Source organism: Panthera pardus, unplaced genomic scaffold, assembly GCF_024362965.1.
Source record: "Panthera pardus isolate Hobbes unplaced genomic scaffold, ASM2436296v1 HiC_scaffold_20, whole genome shotgun sequence".
NCBI classification, from domain to species: domain Eukaryota; kingdom Metazoa; phylum Chordata; class Mammalia; order Carnivora; family Felidae; genus Panthera; species Panthera pardus.
In genome coordinates this window covers 91,385,350-91,404,940 of record NW_026526766.1, presented here as the reverse complement: position 1 = coordinate 91,404,940, position 19,591 = coordinate 91,385,350, and the positions used below count along the sequence as shown (strand labels likewise).

Sequence of the window (19,591 nt, the reverse complement as noted above, 5' to 3'; positions counted from 1 at the left end):
GCTGGACAGCCACACGCAGAGAAGGAGGCTGGGCCCCTACCTCACACCATACACGAACCATAGTCAAAGTGGGTCCTAGACCTAAGAGTAAGAGCTAAACTATACGATTCTTAGAAGAAAACATGGGAGTAAGTCTTTGTGGTCTTGGGTTAGGAAATGCCTTCTGAAATATGACCCCAGAAACACAAGCAACAAAAGAAACAATCCGTAAGTTGGATTTCACCAAAATCAAGCCCTTTTGTGCCTCCAACAACACCATCAAGAAAGGGAAAAGACAACCCATAGAATGGGAGGAAGTATCTGGAAGGCATAAATCTGATAAGAGACTTGTACCCAGCATATAACAGGAACTCTTATAACTCAGTACAAAGACCAGTAACCCAATTTAAATGAGCAAGGTGTCTGAATAGACATTTCTCCAAAGAAGATGCACGAATGGCCAGTAAGCACATGGGAAGACGCTCACCATCATTAGCCAGTAGGGAAATGCAGCTCGAAACCCCAGTGAGATCCCACCTCACACCCACTAGGCTGGCTGGGATCAAAGAGACAGAATCACCAGTGGTGGCGAGGACTTGGGGAAGTCACAACCCTCACCCACTGTGCGTGGGAACGTAAAACAGTGCATGTGCTTTGAAAACAATCTGACAGTTCCTCAAACAGTTAAACATAGAGTTACTATGTGGCTCAGCAATTCCACTCCATGATATCTACTCAAGAGAAATGAACACGTATGTCAACACAAAAACATTTACATGAATGTTCATAGCAGCATTATTCATAACAGCCAAAAAGTGGAAACAACTCAAATGTCCGTCAACAGATGACTGGACAAATAAAAGGTGGTCTAGGATAGACTATTAGTTAGCCATTGAAAGGAATGAAATTCTGATATATGCACCGCATGGATGAACTTTAAAATGTCATACTGAGTGAAAGAAGTCAGACGCAAAAGGTCATATATGGTATGATTTCATTTTATTAAATGTCCAGAATAGGAAAATCCATAGAGATAGAAATCAGATTAGTGATTATCTAAGACTGAGGGTTGGGTGGGAAATGGGGAGTGACCGAAAATGGGTATGGGGTTTGGGGGGATGAAGGTAATGTTGATAGACAGATAGATAGATAGATAGATAGATAGAATTAGTGACAGTTACGTAGAAAACTGAGCAACTGGAAAACAATAACTCCAGGAAACACAAAAGTCAGACACTATTTTGCTCAGGAGTTAACAATATTTACATTGTCATTATATTGCAAACACTGCCTACTGATTTCACCAAAAACAAACCAAAATCACTTTAGAAAGTGACCAAGAGTCAGGAGACGCCACGTCCCCTGCTGCTCTTTGGCTCTGGAGGAGCTGCCTTCCCTCATGGGCCACTTACCCTGGAGACGGGCACATGATGTGGGACTCCTCTGCCCCGTCTCCACGCAGAGACCAAAAGGGAAAACCTGGTGGATGCCCCTCCCTCCCACTCCAGTCTCCTAGCTGGCTGGACAACTAGGAGGACTGTTGTCGAAGACAACAGTCGAAGGACTGTTGTCAAGAACGTGTAAGAAGGTCTCCGTAACGGAGCACTTCGGAAACAGTAATCATCATATCATTACTTCCATTGTCACTACAACTCTACAAACGAAACAGAAACTCTGGAGCTCCATAGAGCAGGACAGTGGGGACACCTGGTGGCCAGGGAAGTCCCAGACTTTTGCTCCAGCAGGATCAGTGTCTCCAGCTCCTGGCCCTAGCACACTGAGCTGCCTTGAGTGCCCAGCACATGCTCAGTTCAGCCCCAAGGCGTCCTCTGGGCACTGTCACTGCCATCTCCACGCAGAAGCCCCCCCCCCCCCCCCCCCACGGGTATGACCCCGTCCCACTGATGTCTCTGCCTCCGGACCTCAGCCCACTCCCTTGCATTATTTCTCCTGCTCCCCATCCATCCAAAACCTGTTGGCCACTTCCTCTGGGAAGCCTTCCGGATTGTTCCAGCTTTCCCTAATCTCTTCCTCTGAAGCACCAGCTGGCCAGACCCCTCTGTGCCCCCTTGGTCCTGGTCATCGTCATCTTCACCATCGGCTACAGGCCAAGCACCGTGTTTGGCCCTTCACCTCGTGCAGCCCTGTGCAGTCCATATGGTTATCACTTGTTTTGCAGAAAAGGAAACTGAGGCCCACCCAGCACTATGACTTTCCTGGCTGCGTTATTGGGGGCTGAAATGCAGCCCCCGAGCCTGGGCTTTCCCATCGCTCGGTGCCCAAGCAGAATAGCTTCTGCAGAAGCGGGCAGAGGTTGGTGGGAAAGCCAGACCAGCAGAGAGCACTGGACACTCTGTTTGTCAGCCACAGACACTAGGCCCAGAGAGGGAAGGCACCAGGTCATAGAGGAGCTGGGGGCAGTGCTTGGCCTGGACTCAGGCCTGGGTCAGACCCTCAGGGGTGCCCAGGGTAGCACAGCCCTGTGGCCACCCAAGGAGAGTGATCCCTCCCGGGGACACAGCCCCTGTCCTGCCCACAGGCTGTCCCCAGCTTTCCCCAGCTGTAGTCTGAGCCCACGGCGGCCTGAGGGCGACCCCTGGCGGCCACCCGGGGAGCCCTCCCCACAGAATCAGGGAGCACGTGGCACAGAGCAGCCCTTTGGAGGCCTCGGCGGGATCACATTAAACTCATCCACGAACAGGGGCAGGGGCAGGAGTGGTGGGGAGGCCACCTAGCAGCCAGCCACTGACGAGGGAAGCCAGGCTCTTCCAGGGCAGGGAGGAGGCTCCCAAGACCCTCTTTGCCGGGTCCCACCTCCCACTCTCCCACCACCACCGTCAGGCCCCTCTCTGAACTGCCTGTGGGTCCCGCACCGCCCTCCTCCTGCCCTCTTCCCGCACTCCCTCCCTGGGCTGGGAGTCCCGGAAGAAGCCCTGTGCCGGCCTCCTCAGAGCCCTGCCCCACCACTGCCATTGCGCCCCCATCAGCCTGCTCCGGATTTGCTCCTTTGCCTGTCCGTACCTCCCCCCAGCTTCACCCAGACAAGAACTGGGTCCTTCTCTCCGTCACGTCACAGCCCCGGTTTCTAGGATAGGGCCTGAGACGCAGCAATGTTTGCGGGGTGTGAGCAGGGTGAAGGAGGGAGGGTTACATGGAATGGGAGGTAAATGGGTTAATAAACAGATGGATGATGAGGGAGGGAGGGAGAGATGAAGGGGTAGAAGGATGGAGGGCTGGAGGGCGGGAGTGAGGGAGGGGTGAAAGGAGGGAGGGGCGAAGGGAAGGGGAGGAGTGGAGGGGTGGAGGAAGGGAGGGGCGGAGGGAGGGGGAGGGGGAGGGGTGGAGGGAGAGAGGGGCGAAGGGAGGGGGGCGGGGTGGAGGGGTAGGATGGAGGGCTGGAGGGTGGAGGGTTGGAGGTTGGAGGGCTGGAGGGAGGGGTGGAGGGGTGGAGGGAGGGAGGGAGGGGTGGAGGGAGGGAGGGGTGGAGGGAGGGAGGGAGGGAGCAGAGAAAGGGAGGGGGGAGGGATGAAGGTGTAGAAGGATTGAGGGCTGGAGGGTGGAGGGCTGGAGGGCTGGAGGGAGGGGTGGAAGGAGGGGTGAAGGGGTGGAGGGAGGGAGAGGCGAAGGAGGGGGGAGGGATGAAGGGGTAGAAGGACGGAGGGCTGGAGGGGTGGAGGGGTCTCCCTTGGGGAGGACCTGAGGGTGGGGAATCCGGGCCAGGACTGGCACCCGGGGCATATCTGGGGGACGCAGACACACGGGGGTCCCCCGAAGAGGTACCTGGGGCACAGAACATGGCAAAGCACTGACTGACTGCACCAGGCAGGACAACCTTGGGCGTCAGTGCGGGGCTGTGCCCCGAGGGTCAAGGGGGTCAGCACCAGCAGGGTCACACCTGTGTTACTTCATTTAACCGTCACCCCACCCCAAGCACCCGGGGTTATGATGCCCATTTCACAGATGAGGTGGCTGAGGCTCAGGGTGGCGAGCCACCTGCCAAGTGCTAGGACTCAGAGCCAGGTCCCTGCGCCTCCCACAGTCTATGTACCTGGATCCCCTCAATGCGCTCGGTGACGACGTAGGCATGGTGCATGGCCACCAGCGGGACCTTGACTCCGGCCATCTGGCCCACGGCGCTGGCCCACACTCCTGCGGGCAGAGCAGGGAAAGGTCAGCACTGCTGTGCCTGGAGGGGCGGCGGTGGTGCCAGGTGGGGTGGGGCGCCTGTGCAGGCACCTCTGTCCCGGGGCGATTCCTCTACGTCATACCCAGGCCCCTCCCCGCCCCCCCCCCCCCCCCCCCGCCCCCAGAGAAAGGCCCGGCTGCTCCCTCAGCCAGCGTGGCCACCCGAGAGCCAGGGGACAGTCCTGCTCACCTGCACAATTGACCACGCAGGGCGTCTGGATGGAGCCGTGCTCTGTCTCCACGGCTGCGACCCGCCGCACCCCGAAGTCGTCGGTCCGCACACGGATGCCGGTCACGGGGCAGTTCTCGATGACCTGGGGGCGAGAGGGGCTGCTTCCAGAGCCATGCAGGGCTCCCCGAGGGTGCTGACCACCCCTGATGTCCCCCCGCCTCGCCTGGACGGGACCTGGGGCACCGTCGGGGAAGTGGGGAGACCATGGCGCTGGAAACTAGCCCCAGGAGCTCCTTGACTTGGGGAACTTGATCCCAGACCCGGGGCTCTTTCTCACAAAGTGGCTTTTAAAAAGCAAGGCTCGAGTCGCTAACGGGTGTCTGTGGTCTAGTCCTTCGGTAAAAAGGTCACCACCGATCAGTGTGGCTTCCTTCCACGTTGTATACAAGTGTATCTTCCTAAACACGTATTTGGGGTCAAACTAAAATCTCAACATTTTTCCCCTCTGGGTGATTTTCATTTCTTCTCTTTTGCTTTTCTGTCCTTTCCAATAAGTTCTACGACTCTGGGTTTATCTCGGATAAAAGACGAAACTCAAGAAGACATCCGGAGAGGACTCCCTTGTCTAGCACGGCCAGAGCCCCGGGGAAGGAAGGAGGGCCGACATCCCCCGAGGCACCACCCACCTTTGCAGGGGCAGATCAAAAGGCTCAGAGAGGCTGTCCCCGGCCCAAGGTCACACAGCAGGGAGAATGGCACCTGTTTCCTTTCCTTGGGCTCTTGGGGTTCTTGGGGCCAGGAGCGGGGGGCACAGGGCCAGGCGGCCTTTGGTACCTGGGCTCCCCGGGCAGCAGCAGCCCTGGTGAGGGCGGTACACGTGCCGGCCGGGTCCATCGTACCGTCGTGCGGCACATACAGGGTCCCGTACAGGTCGTCCACGTTCATCAGCGGGTACAGTGCCTTCGTCTCGGCCGGGCTCAGCACGTGGGACTCCACGCCATACGCCTTGCCCAACTAGAGGGACCCAAAGGCAAGTAAGTCAGCCCTCGGGGAGCAGATATCCTCTGGCCGCTCTCCTCCCGGTCTGGGCCTCCGGGCCTCCGGGCTGCAGCTCCAAACTTGCCTCCTCCAGGAAGTTCCCCTGGGGGCATGGGGTGATAATGGCTTATGTGGTTGACACCCCTAACGGGCTCAGACCAGTCTCTGGTGAGGAAGGGGCTTCTTCCAGAAACAAACATTTTGGGCTTGAGGACCAGATTCCCCAGTCGGACCCGCTCCCAGGAGGCCAACCCGATCCTGGGTCCCAGGCCCCTGGCTTAGCAGGACTGGCCACACCGGCACATTTGATTGGCCCACGGGCAGCCAATCAAGTGTCCCCAGGTATCCCAAGGGGACACGCCCCACCCAACTAGAAAGAGGCTCAGCCAATCGGATTCTCTGTCTCAGAATGAAAGTGGCTGAGGCTTCAGGGAGCTGCTGGGAACTTGGGCTGGAAGGTTGGGGCTGGGGCTTTCTTTGGAGGCCTCGGTCCCAGCTGACGAGCGAGCCCAGGGGCAGGATGAGGCCGGATGGGGCCAGCGCCTCTGCCCAGGAACCCACACCTGCCCTGGTGAAGCCAGCTGCCCCTGCCTGCAGCCTGGGTCCCAGGGGACTCGGCATCCCTGTGACAATGAGCCCCTGCTGGCCACACTACTCACTGCGCCCTGAGCGGGCATTCAGTCGGTGCTCTATAAGGGGACAGATGGCTGGAGACGCCGGCCTCACCCATGTCCCCACCTCAATACAAGGCTCTTCAGCAGCATAAAGCTTTCTCCTTGTCGGGGACGCCTCCTGGTGAATGCGACCTCCTACTGATCCTGCCTCCCCTGAGCACAGCCCGGTGACAGTAACAGCTCCACCGTGGGGCCTCCCCCGTGTCCGGGGCTCGGCGACCGTGCTCCACAACACGGTCCCATTTTGAAGGCGAGCATGCCAAGGCTCGCCTGTCCCAGGTGGCCCGCCAGCAAGGGCTCCTTCCCTGAGCCGTGCTGCCCCGTCCCCACCCCGCCGGTGCCAGGCCCGAGCTCCCACCCACCGACATGAGCCTCTTGTACTCATCCAGACGCTGCCGGTTGGATGCTATGAACAGGCCCCCATTCTGGATCCAGCCCGTGTGCAGCCCCGTCTCCTCCTCCAGGTCGTGGCTCACCACACGCCGGGTGTGGGCCAGAAGCTCCACCTCCACGTCGCTGGGCCGAAGCTGCCACAGCAGGCCTGGCCGGGAAGGGGCAGGGCACCATCAGTTCCCGGCGAGGCGGTGGGGCACCCCTTCCTCCCTCCCGGCAGGCCCCGGGCTCCCAAAGAACAGGCGGCGGGCCTGGGTCTTTCTCTGAAGGCCCTGGGGGACTTGGAGAGGCAGATGAGCAAGAACTCACAGCACCGGGCGCCTGGGGGGCTCGGTCGGTTAAGCATCCGACTGGGGCTCAGGTCACGATCTCGTGGTTCGTGAGGTCGAGCCCCACCCTGAGCCCCACGTCGGGCTCTGTGCTGACAGCGAGAGGCCTTCCTGGGATTCTCTCTCTTTCTTTCCGCCCCCACCCCACCACCACTGTGCACGCTCCCTCTCTCTCTAAGAATAAATAAAATTTAAAAACAAATCACAGGGTCCAAGATGATTTGGGGACGGGGCTCCTGGCCCCTGGGCACCTCAGATTGTGGCACTATCGAAGGTCCTATTTATGAACACTTTCCGCGTGCCAGGGCTCAGCCTGTCACAGCCTGACAGAGCAGCCCCCTGGGGTCAGCATGATTAGTTTACGGTGACATTAAATGGCACCAAACAGTTCCACTCTCGGGAGAGCAGAGCAGGTGACGATGGGGCCAGGACCCCGACCCAGGACCGACAAGCCCAGGTGCAGGCTGTCGAGCAGCAAAGCCGCTCCATTCAGAGCAGAGTGTGGGGCGTGGGTGGCCAGGGCTGAGGCCGGTCTCACAGCGACGGGACGGTGGGAAGGCAGAGGCAGCGGTGTGCAGGCCTGAGCGCGAGGCCCGGACTGCTTCCCGACTCCACGTCCAGTGGCCTCACGCCGGCAGCATGACGTTAGCCAAGGTGGGGGTGTTTACCCCCCAGAAACTGGCAAACCTAACCCAGGACCCGGGATTAAGGCAGAAGGTCGGCTGCGTGCATACCGTAGGTGCCTCGTGCGTGCCCACTGGTTAGCTAGCAGGTTGAGACTCACGGACGCACCTGGTGCCCATGGAGGACACCGCTCTGCATCGCCCCGATGGCTCCTTCCCCGTCTGTGCTCCAGACCCGCCGGAGGACCCCCCTCATCCACAGTGGCTCTGTCTGGGGAGGGGTGTCTGCTCCCGGAACAGACAGCTGTCTGGGCCCCCAGCTCCGGTGACGGCCCCGCTCCCTCCTCCCCACCTCTGCTCTTCAGAGACGTGGGGGGCCAGGAGGACCCCCCCACCTTCGGATGAACCCGCGTCTTCTGTGCCCCTCCTCCTCCAGCGCGGCTGTCTCGGGTTGCCAACCCGGAATCAGCCCCTTCCAGCACGCCCCTGCCCCGGCCCCTACCTGCCGTGTGCCAGGTGGTCCCGGAGGTCAGCCGCTCCCGCTCCAGCAGCACTGCCCCGCTCACGCCCAGCTTGGCCAGGTGGTACAGGGTCTGGCAGCCCAAGCTGCCCCCGCCGATGACCACCACGTGGGCTGTGCTGGGCAGGGGCTGGCTTGGGCCCCGGGCCACCGTCGAGGGGCCCTGGGGGTCCTTCAGGGTCCGCCGGTATGGCACGCTCTTCTCGGCGGCGGGGCCGGCCTGGCCGGTCAGGGCGCGCAGCCCCAGGCCCCGCGTCCGGCTCCGGCGAGGGCATGTGGCGGCCACACGCAGGGCTCTGCTCAGCGAGGCCATGGGGACTCCAGACTCAGCACCGCAGGGAGCTGGGGAGAGAGCCAGGGCTGGCTGCGGCGTGGAGGGGTGGGGGCTGCACCAGGTGATACCGGGGGGGGGGGGGGGTGGACAGCCTCCCATACCCTCCAGGCCCTCCTTCCTCCGCCTCCCCGGGGACCCGAGTGCACCTGCAGCCCAGTGCTCAGGGACTGAGGGCCTGTGGGCCTTGGCGAGCCCAGGGCGACCGTGGTGGGAGGCAGGAGGTCCCTGCCAGCCCAGGGGCGGGCTGCTGGAGTAGGTCATCGAGGGGACATGATTGCAGGTTGACCCACGAGCTGGACCCAGGCAGTCAGAGGCCCCTCACCCCCTCCCTCATCCCGGGAACGTACATTCTGCCCCCGTTCCCACAGTGGGAGCCGTTTTCAGGAACGAAGGCTCGAGGGAGCAAAGCGTCGCTGAGACCCTCTGGACAGTTCGAGTGACTGAGCCCCGTAAGGCCGCTGCAGAAACTAAGATCTGGCAGGTGGGTGCAGAGACCCACTGTCTCCCGGCCCCGAGACGGGCCTCGTTGCGAGGCCCCTTGCTTGCTAACCCTGCCACCTGCCACCGACAGTGGCCTGCTTCTGTCCGTCTCTCCTCATCCTCCGTGGACGGACATGGACAGTGAACCGGGCTGTGACAGAGCACCGGCCCTGGGCTGGGGGGGTGGGGGTGTCGGGGGCACAGGGGAGGTGGGGAGCAGGGGGCCGATAGGAGACCTGGGGAAGTAGGGTCACCGGTGAGGGAGGGCAGGGAGCGGGGAGGGGACCCGAGCGCTGAGGACAAGCAGGAGCTCAGGTGTCAGGGGGATCCAGGACCCAGAGAGATGACCTCCAGAGGGGGGAGAGGCAGGCTGCAGGGGGAGGGGGCTCAGGACACTGGGCAGGGTACCTTCCTGAGCACCGCGCCCCGCGTCCCACAGGTCTGCAGGAAGAGCCCCCGGCACCGCGGTGTGGTGATGGGACAGGTTTGGCAGTGGGGGGGAGACCGAGGGAGGTGTCAGTCCCCAGAGGGCCTGGGGCAGGGGCCATGGTGAAGGAGTCACCTGGGCACACAGACGGGAGAGTGGGGGTGGGGGGAGGGGAAGCCCCCTCCCTGCCCCTCTGCCTCCTCCTCGGTGTCCCCCAGGGGCCTTCAGGGCTCACCTCAAATCCCTCCTCCTTCAGGAAGCCCTCCCAACCAGAAAAGTCACATAATTACAAGAACACGACAGGAGGCCCACCTCCTAAGGAGCAAAGGGGCCAAGACGCGTCTCCCTGGGGATGTATCCTGCCCGCCATGGGGAGGGGCCTCCCGGGCCCCCTTCTGGGGTCAGCAGGACAAGCAAGAGGCATTTAGTGGCGAATGTGAGGTGCACGGGTGCCACCTACAGTCATAGTCATGACTGATATTTATGACCTCGTTAATTTAATTTAAAAAGTCGACCTCTGGGGCGCCTGGGTGGCTCAGTCGGTTGAGCGCCCGGCTTCAACTCAGGTCACGATCTTGTGGTTTGCGAGTTCGAGCCCCGTGTCGGGCTCTGTGCTGACAGCTCGGAGCCTGGAGCCTGCTTTGGATTCTGTGTCTCCTCCTCTCTCTGCCCCTCCCATCCTCATGCTCTGTCTCTCTCTGTCTCTCAATAATAAATAAACATTAAAATTTAAAAATAAATAAATAACAAATAAATAAAATAAAAAGTAGACCTGTTTCCAAGAGTGTGCCAGGTGCCAAACTTCCTCCTTCAGCAACCGAGAAATGCTCTCGGGTCAGTATGACTGCTGTCCCCATTTTACAGGGGAGGAGAGCAAGGTGCCAGAAGGCTAAGGTGGCCAAGGTCACAGGGCGGCCGAGTGGCCGAGCACAGCCCAGGCCTGCAGGCTCTCCCGGGACCTGGTCTGGGGGAGAGGAGCCTCGCGGCCACACCTGTTCCACCTCAACAGTGGGGACGTGGGTGGGGGGCCCAGCTCTCCAGCTGCTCAGGGCTGCCCCGGCGCCCATCCCCCCCCCAGCGGGGTGGGGGCGACAAGGCATCTCAGTCCCTCTGCCCCCCTTTGCCCCCCAGTCTAAAGGCCCACCTGCCTCCTGCCCACAGAGGGGCTCCCCGGCCACGTATCTGAACTTACCTTCTGTCTCCAAAGTGCCCTAATCTTCCAGGAACCCCCAACAGCGAGTGGCGCCCTGCCAGTGGAAAGTCGGCGTCACGTGGCTGTGGGGCACGTTCAAGGCTGGGCATCCGCCCCCGCGCCCGCCCGCGCTGCCCCGTCCCCGCTCCCGTCCGGCCAGCTCAAGTGCCTCCCGCCCCGGGGGCCGCCACGTGCCCCCTCCCCACCCTCCGGTGGCCCGCGGAGTCTCCCAGGGGGCGGGGACGGGGCCTGGGGCTCTCCCAGGGCCGCGGGGGGGCCGCCGGTGCTCCCCCCACCCGAAGCAGCTGCTTCGACGTGAACTCGCTCTCCGGCCCCGCTGACCCTCTCCCGCCGGTCAGCAGCGTGGCCCGTGCGTTCCCCGGGGTGAGGGCGCAGGGCAGCCCAGGGCACGGGGGCATTAGGACGGGGTGGGGACTTGAGCGACGCTGTCACCTGAGCTGTGAAGCCGGAGCCAGAGGAGCGCTCCTCAGAGGCTGTGGGGTGAAGGAGGTTGACGGAGCCTCCGCCTGGTGAAGGAGGGCTCGCGCCCTCGCAGCCCGAAGGTTCCTGCAGCCAGAGGCGGAGAGAAGTCTTGATCTGTCCCAACCCCGCCCGCCCAGGGGAGGGCCCGGGCCCTGCCCCTCCCGGGGGGGGGGGGGGACCTCCAGCCGGCCACTGCTCCGCTTGGCGCCCCCTGCCAGTGCCCGGCCCGGGGGCTGCAGGGTGCCGTCCCTTCCTTCCTCCTCAGCTGCTTCCCAGCCGGAACCGGGCTGCCCGCCCCCAGCCCGCCCCGCCAGCCCCTGTCGCCGCCCACCACCCCGCCGGGAGGGACCGCCCACCGCCTCTGGCTTCTTGGCTGCCAGGGCCGCAAGCATGTGGGCGGCAGAGCAGTCCCGTGGACCCTGAGGCCCCATTAACCCTGGGTGTTGGGGCGGGTGACCTCACCTCATCTCTAAAACAGGGGTTACAGGTATGCTCCGGTGCCCCCGTGCACCCCTGCCTGCCCGTGCCTGTCTGTGCTCTCCAATGCCCCCAAATGAGGTGACGTGGGCAAAAAGTGCTGGGTAAGCAACAGGGTTGTGCCAGGCCCCTTGGCTCGTGAGGGCCCCTGGGGAGGGGATCCAGGGCCTTCGCAAGCACCTGCCTGTCCAGCTCCGGCTTGCTTGGTCCCGGGGGAGGGGTGCCCACCGCCTTCAGAGGCAAGCCAGAAAGTCTGGCTGTCTGCACCCTGCCCTCCAGAACTCCTGGATCCCTCCGTCGCTTTGAGAGATGTCCCTGAGCCTCTGGCTTGCCAGCTGCACAGTGCCCAGCTCCCCTGGGCAGGAATGCCTGCCTCCATGTGACTGCTGGGGACCTTGGGACCCAGAGAGGAGGGGCGTCAGCCTGCCTTGGGCCACACAGAAGCCTTCGCTCTGACTCTGGACCTAGGCCGTTCAGTCTCTGCCCAGAGGAGAGACCACTCACTCCCCTGCTCGTCCTTCTCTCCCCCCGCCCGCCCCCCACCAAGGAAGGTCGCCCCGCAGGTGCAAGGCTTCGCTGGATGGTGCTCAGGCCAAGGGCAGGGGGCCCAGCCTGCTCACTCAGCTCACGGTGGGCCAGGCCAGCAGCCTGGGGCCAGGCTGCACTCACTCTGAGGCGAAGGACAGGTCAGACAGAGTGAAGACGGAGCGTGGCCACAGCGTCCTCAGACCACTAGACATGAGGGGCACCGGGGACACAGCGGTTGCTGTGGCCCCAAGGCAGCGGCCGAGGCAGCCCGGGCCTCTCCTGGCCCTGCACTCAGAGACAAGCAGCGGTTGCAAAATTGTCCCAAGCCAAGCGAGCCGCAGAGTTGCCCTGGACTTTGGACAAGGGGTGGTGGCTGGCGGGCCAGGCCTGGCCGTGGGTCAGCGTTGTAGGATAGGTGATTGGTCAGGCCCGGCTCGGGTCCGGGACAGGTGGATGGGCCACCTCGTCTCCCCAGGCTGCTGGACGGCACAGCTCCAGAGGTGGGCAGGCTCCAGCCAGGGACGCTGAGGCAGGGCTGTCTCCTCTGGCCGAGCCTCAGTTTCCCCATCTGGGGCGCAAGGACTATAACCCCTGTCGTGTCAGTTTTAGGGAAGTTTTGTAAATTTCCCTGCCTATGTTACCTTCTACTTCCAGTGCACTTTGAAGAGAGCCGTGGTGCAACGTGGAGTGACAGTTGACCCTTGAGGGTGAGGGGTCACCCCCAGTGCCAGCCCTCCCCCTGTCCCTGGACCGACACCCTGGCGGGCTGCCCCCTGCCCGCATGGCCTGCATGCACCTGGGCGAGCACCCTCCTTGCCCGGGCGGCCCTCCCCACAGGCCCTGGCCGGCCCTCCGCCCCCACCCGCTGGCCAGGCCTCCAGGACAGAGGGAGGCGCCTGCAGGCCGCCCTCTGACTGGGCAGAAGTCCAAGGTGGAGCAGGGGGATGGGCGGGGGGAGGAGCCTCCTCCAGAGAGCTCCCTGCGTGGCCCTGCAAAAGAGGGACACTGAATGACAACAGGGCAGCACTGGCTGCCATCCAACGAGGAAGGTGGCACCCAGCCTGGCCCCAGTGGCCTCTGCGAGGTGCTCCGGGGGCCTACTGGGGGACAAGCCACGAGCGCTCTACACGTGTCACCTCAGAGAAAAGAAAAGACCGGTGCCGTTGACTGAGGCACAACACAGCCAAGGGGTGTCAGGCAGGGCAATCCAGGGAGCAGGGAAGTTTCCAGAAAGACTTTGAGGGCTGGAATTAGAATGCTTCCAAGATTTTCTTTTTTCCAAGAGAGACCCTACAAAAACATCAACTCCCCCCATGGCTTCATGACGACAGGGTGTTTCTTCATCCGGGGCTAAGGGGTGGTCCTCCCCCCAGAGGCAGGCGGCCCCCTCCCCGCCTCGCACACTCAGGGCTGCGGCCACTTGGGCACAGCTGTTCCTACCAGTGGGAGGCTGAAGAGTCCCTCCACACCCCTGGGACCCACACAGCAGGTGTGGGCGGCTCCGTGCAGGGCCCCAAGGCTCCCGCTTCACTCTGATTTGTTCCGCAAAGTATTTGTGAGCGAAATAGTGTGTGTGTATTGGGGGGGGGGGGGGGGGCGGGGAACTGGTTGCTCCTTCTGCGGGGCCAGGCCGACTGAGGGTTTCACGGGTCACCTGGGGCTGCCACACTGAGCTTCAGGCACCACACTGCCCAGGGGAGGGGGACAGAACGGAGCTTCGGAGGGAGACCCTGCAGAGGCTGTTGGAAGCGGGAGATGGAAAAGCAGTGACCACGGACAGAAGACCCCCCACCTCCACACACACACACACACACACACACACACACACCAGCCAGGCCCCCTGCCAGGTCAGCCAAACCCTCTAGGCTCTCACATCAACAACCCCCGGGGCTCTCACATCAACAACCCCCGGGGTCAGGAGGCCTCCCCCACCCCCCACCCGCCCACGAGATTCAGGCTGTGCTTACGGCTTTGTATGTGTTACCCTGGAGATTTCCAAGCTCCTCTTGAAAAGTTGAGAGGCTGGGCCACACGGGCCACCCCCCCTCCCCCCCAGCCAGATGCACTTAGATGGGCCTGTTCCGTCCAGTTGGCCACTGTCCCCACCCTGCCAGTTTGCCCTTTCACATTTCCTGCTGGCCTCGGGGAGCTTTGCTTTTCTGCCCGAAGACTGGGAGCCCCCAGGTATTGCCCGAGGCAAAGACAATCTTCCTCTCTCCAGCTCAGGGGGCCAGAGCTCCCAGAAACAGGAACCCACTCAGGGAAACAGGGGTCTTGCAGTGAGCAGAGGGTGAGGGGGCTGTGCGGTGCTGTCTTCAGCCCTGGGATCTGAAAGGCCTCTGGGCGCTTAGGCGAGGGCAGCAGCTCCCGGGATGGGGGGCTTGGCCCCCGCCCCCGCCCCCGCCTCAGGAGGCTGAATCTTTACAGAAACACCGCCCCCTGGTGTCCATATGTGAGTATGACACCCTGGGAGAGCTGGACCCCAGACCAGGACCCGGCCCCAGGATGGGCACTATTGCCCCAAGAGGGAACCCACAGGCAGACTGGAAGGCGGATCCCCCCACTGGGACTGGCATCCTGGGCTCCTTCGGGCTCTCACGCTGTCCTCACGGAACACGCCCCTGGCAGGGAGCTTCCTTCCTGATTGCTCTCGGCTTTGTCTCAGTTTCCGAGATCAGCTTAGACGCGCCCTCTCCTCGTGGGATGTGTCCATTTCTCCCCATAATTCGGCCAGCTTTCCTCTTATCGATTTTCAGGCTCTGTTGTGAAGTGTATTAAGCTCCAGGATTGTTCTAGCTTATCATTTCATTGTCCCTTTTTATCATGAAATAATGAACCTCTTTATCTGGGGGGGGGGGGTGCTGCTAAATATTTAACATTTGGCTCGAGGTGGGGAGCGTTGGCTGATCCCTTTGGTGTAAATACTCCCGCCAGCACCAAGTTCAAGCTGCCAGCGGGGAGTCGCTGAACCCAGAGCCGGAAAGAGGCCCACAGGACCTAGCACGAGCCACTTGTGACCACCACTGTTTTTACACGTTAAGAACGCTTTTTGCCCCAAAGCAAATATTGGTCTGATACCAATATTGTTCTCTGCGCTCTGACACCTGCCTGGTGCATCTCTTCCCATCGTCCGCTTTCAGTATTTCTGTGACGTGATGTCTCAGTGGTGCCCAGCACATTCCTACTTTAGAGTGTGACACAAAGCTGTGACCTCCCACCACTGGGGACAGCGGCTTCTCCCGGGAGCCGACAGAGCAGAGCGCGGGGCCCACAGACAAGAGGCTCTCCCCCGGCCCGGCTGCCGGTCTCCACCCTGGGAACACACTTTGTCCCTTTTCTGCTGAACTCGCTGAGCCCCCCAATCGGGGAGAGAAATACAAGCATGCGTTTGGCACGTTGGTTAGGGTTTGGGGTTTAGAGGGGGTGTCAGAAGACAGTTCTAAGAAACAAAATACATCAGACCAGGGGCGACTGGACGGCTCAGTCGGTTGAGCGTCCGACTTCAGCTCAGGTCATGGTCTCGCGGTTTGCGAGTTCGAGCCCCGCGTCGGGCTCTGTGCTGACAGCTTGGAGCCTGGAGCCTGCTTTGGGTTCTGTGTCTCCCTCTCTCTCTGTCCCTCCCCTGCTCTCTCTCTCTCCCTCTCTCTCTCACACACACAAGTAAACATTAAAAAAGGTTTTTAAAAAACATGTCAGACCAAAAAGCCATTGGGGCAGTTGAAATAGAAACTTACGTTCTCTCCCAAGTGTGTGTGTTTTACTGTGTAGCTCACTTGTGTGAATTGAGCTATTCAGGGTGTTGTTCATATCCGAGTGGGAAAGGACTGTGGAGTGTCTGAGGAAGTTCAGCATTCTGTGCATTTTCCCCATGAATCAAGATTGTCCATCCGCCACCAAGACATGCCTCGAGGGGGCCTGACAGCCTGTGTTTGCCCCACAGACCCCTCATGGCCGCTGGTCTCTGTCTCCGTTGGCAGAGGCTGCTATCACCTCCTGCTTCCCCCCATTCTCTTATCTTTCTCTGGTAATCAGACCAGAATAAAGACTGCATTTCCCAGCCTCCTAGGCAGCCAAGTTATGGCCAGAAGAAAGTTATGGCTTTAAAGAAAGATGGTCATGCCCCTTCCCTGCTCCTTCTCCTTCCTATTGGCTGGAAGGTAGATTCCAAGGCTGGAGCTAAAGTCCCATCTGGGAGCATGTGAAGTCACACCCAGGAGACCAAAAAGAAAACTCGGAAAGACCTAGGTCCCTGACACTGTGAGCCTGGGTCGCTACCCAGACTATTAGGTGAGCAAGAAATGGCTGTTTCCATCTCTTGTCTTATAGGCTGCCCATCATCCGTGGCCAGATTGTAACCCTAACAGCCCAAGGCTTGCATTGGGGTACGACTTCAGAGAACTGCGGGTGGGGGTCTCGCTTCAGCCATCTCATCACAGCCCCAAGGGCACATAGGTGTCAAGATGTGGAATGATTATCCAGAGAGAATCCAGGGGAACAAAACTCCCATGCAGATCCTATATGCACGTGTAGGCTTTCTTTTTCTAGGGAAATTAAAGGATCAACACTAAATTGTTAAGAAAAGAAATACAGCAATCACGACTAAAGAACAGGAGTCTAACTCACAAATGTAAAATCTTATGGGACCTCCCCCCCCCCCCGCCGCTACCCCCCTCCTCCAGCGGTGGGGCCAGCCAGTCCCCGTGGCCAGTCGGAGCCGTCCAAACGAGAGCTGCAATTATAAAACCTTGTGATTTGTGCACATTTAATACATTTGTAGTTTTACAATTACAAATTGTAATTTGTACTTGGAAAAGTCCCATTTTAAATAGATAATTTGAATGGAGACCTAAAGCTTTTGTTCAAGGAAGTCATGTTTTGTTTCAGCCCGGAAGAGGGAAAGCCTACCTCCAGTCCTCGGCTTTTGCAATACGAGCTATCAAGGTCACCAGTTTCCGGTCAAGTCCCGTTTCAGTAGTATATTCCAAGTTGTGCTATCAAATATTTCTATCCTTTAAGAATAAATTTGAAATATTTTATAATTTCCTTTTTGATTTTTATTTAGAACTACGTTTCTTAATTTGCAAACATATGTAAGTTTCTTGTGTATTATTACTGATTTCTACCCTCGCTCATTGTGGCGAGAGAAACTAGTCTGTAAGGTGACTTGAAATCCTTTGAGATCTGCATTATGGGCCGGTACGAGGTAAATCTTCGTGGAGATGATGTGTACTCTCCAAGCGGTCACAACATTCTGCATATGCAATAGCTAATGGTTATTTTACTCTTACCGTTTTTTTTCAATGTCTGCTTCACTTTTCAGTTACAGAGACAGAAAGAGAAAGTTGTATTAGAGCTTCCCATGCATGATGATGGGTTTGTCTCATTCTTTCTGTTCTTCTGTGAATTTTGCTTTATGAATTTTGAGGTTATGTTATAAGGAGCATACTACTTTAAAACTGTCATGTTTTTCTAATAAATGAGAATTTTAACTCATTAGGTAACAAGCCTTTTAAAACAATTTTAATTCATTAGGTAACAAGCCTTTTCAAACTCTGGTGATGCCTTTTTTTGTTTGGTTTGCTTTAAAATCTGTTTGGTATGACATTGACTTTTAACTTGACTACACTGTGAATTTTTCTTTTTTTTTTTTTTAAACATTTATTCATTATCGAAAGATAGAGACAGAGCATGAGCAGGGGAGGGGCAGAGACAGAGGGAGACACGGAATCCAAAGCAGGCTACAGGCTCCGAGCTGTCAGCGCAGAGCCCGACGCGGGGCTTGAACTCACAAACTGTGAGATATGTCCTGAGCCGAAGTCGGATGCCCAACCGACAGCCACCCAGGCACCCCTACGCTGTGAATTTCTATTTTTTATTTTTGAAGTCCAGGGTTAACTACACTGTGTTAATTTGTCCTGGGGCAAACCAATGCCTTTACATTGTTTTACTTCTGGAAAGTTAACAAACTGATTGAAACCTTTGTCCTATTTGGTGTGTTAATTTCCTTTTCACGATGGGGGTGCTCCTTGAGATGCCCAGCTTTACGCAGGAGGCCAGTTCCGGCTCCTGGCCTCCGAGGTCCTGGGGCCAGTGTCTTGAGTGTTGGAATCCCTGGTCTCCACCCCAGAGGGCTTGAGATCCTAGAAGCTGCCCTGGCATAAGCTCCCGTATCTGCTCTGGTTTTGTGTCTCTCCTTTCTGGGACAGGCCACCTTGTTCCAAGCTCCGTCTTGCATTCTCTTGTGTTTTATATGGCGTTCCTGTTTGTGGTGCAGCGGTGGGAGAGGCGTCCTCCTGACCTCAGAAAGTGGGTGGTTCCCATCTCGTCCAGGGAGCTTTCCTAGAGCTCCACGGGGCGGCCTCTGCGGCTGCCCCACCCAGGAGTGCCCACACCGTCAGATGAAGGGACATGGCGCCCTGGCACCCCGAGAGCCCTGCGGGCAGCAAGCCCTCTGACCAGGGGTGCGTGGCTCCCATCAGCTTTCCTACATCCCGGGGTGACCTCAGGCGGCAGCCTCCTCCTCCCTCCAGGCCTCCACCCTGGTCCACGCGCGGGCCCTCGAACAGGCCTGGGGCTTCCCACTCTTCCTGGGTCTGGGCTCCACAGCAGGTGCTCTGAGGCCCTCCCTCGAAGCTTCCCTGCCCCTAGCACCCCCAATTCCACCTGCACTTCCCCTCACGCCACCGTGGCTCTCTGCAGCTCGCTCGGCCCTGCTCGGGGCAGTCGGGGACCGCTGACCCCAGGGCTGCTGAGGGAGCGTCTGTGCCTGCCCATCCCCCACGTGGGCGTGAGAGTTCAGAGCTGCAGCCGGCTCTCTCGGGAGGTGGGGTTGGGACAACCAGGCCTCTCGGGGCCTCGGGCCTGAGAAACTCATCGAGAGAGGGCTGGTCCAGAAAAGGCGGGCCTCCCATCGGGTTCTCAGGGGCATCACAGCGAGCCAGACTCCGGGGCTGTGGGTCCTGGAGACCAGGGCTGGGTGAGCTCCAACACTCTATCTGTGTCACCTCAAACATCGGCACTGGCCTCCTGGTTTGCAACAAAATCCGAGTGCCAGCTGTGTACCAGGCTCCAAGTCTCACTTGATCCTTACCACCTTGAGGTGGGTCCCGGGGCGGGTCACCCACCCCGTCAGCTATGCCCCTGTCTCCTCAGTAACAGGACCCCAACACTCTCCAGGGAGGCCATGTGTCCCGCTCAAGTCCTGCAGTCAGTATTAGCCTCCACTGCAGGCAGGAGTGGCCACGTGCCTCGGCTCTGGGTAAGGAGGGGAAAGGGAAGCACTGTGCCAACCTCTGCCTCTGCCTCTGCCCATGGCCTCGATGGCAGGAGCTCCAGCAGCCACCTTGGACCATGAGGCCACAGCGAGGATGGACGCACAATGCTGAGGAGGGGAGGGGCCTGGGTTTGGGGATGGGGCACCAAACCGTCCCCGGAACCTTGTCTGGACTACGTCTCCATGAGGGAGAAATGAATCTCTCCCTTACTGTTCTGATTTTCTGTCGAAGGCCATAGACCCACTCTCTGGAGAGATTATTTTTTATCTCCAACATATACCTACAAAAGAAACTGGCTGGCCTGAAGGGACATACCCGAGAGGCGGCAGGGCTAGGGCTGAATCCCACCCAAATGGGAAGACTGTCTCTGATGGCCGCGGGAGGATTCTGTGGGACACGGCGTGGGAAGCCCATGGCACGGGGCCAGCCGGGAGGAGGCGCCCGGGCAGTGGCCCTGGCATCATGATCTATTCCAGACCCACA

The 19,591-nt window shown here is 59.5% G+C and overlaps 1 protein-coding gene across 1 annotated transcript in view; it reads right to left on the bottom strand.

Moving 5' to 3' along the window:
* The window catches only part of SARDH (sarcosine dehydrogenase), a 60,546-nt gene extending 50,095 nt beyond the window's left edge, over positions 1–10,451 (bottom strand). The window contains exons 1-7 of the mRNA XM_019434962.2: positions 10,347–10,451; positions 9,927–10,118; positions 7,896–8,255; positions 6,411–6,589; positions 5,171–5,350; positions 4,355–4,478; positions 4,028–4,128 (exon numbers count right to left, since the gene is read on the bottom strand). Coding sequence (XP_019290507.2) covers positions 4,028–4,128; positions 4,355–4,478; positions 5,171–5,350; positions 6,411–6,589; positions 7,896–8,255; positions 9,927–10,011 — 1,029 coding nt within the window. The 5' untranslated portion in view covers positions 10,012–10,118; positions 10,347–10,451. The remainder of the gene's footprint in view (positions 1–4,027; positions 4,129–4,354; positions 4,479–5,170; positions 5,351–6,410; positions 6,590–7,895; positions 8,256–9,926; positions 10,119–10,346) is intronic.
* Positions 10,452–19,591: the final 9,140 nt, after the last annotated feature.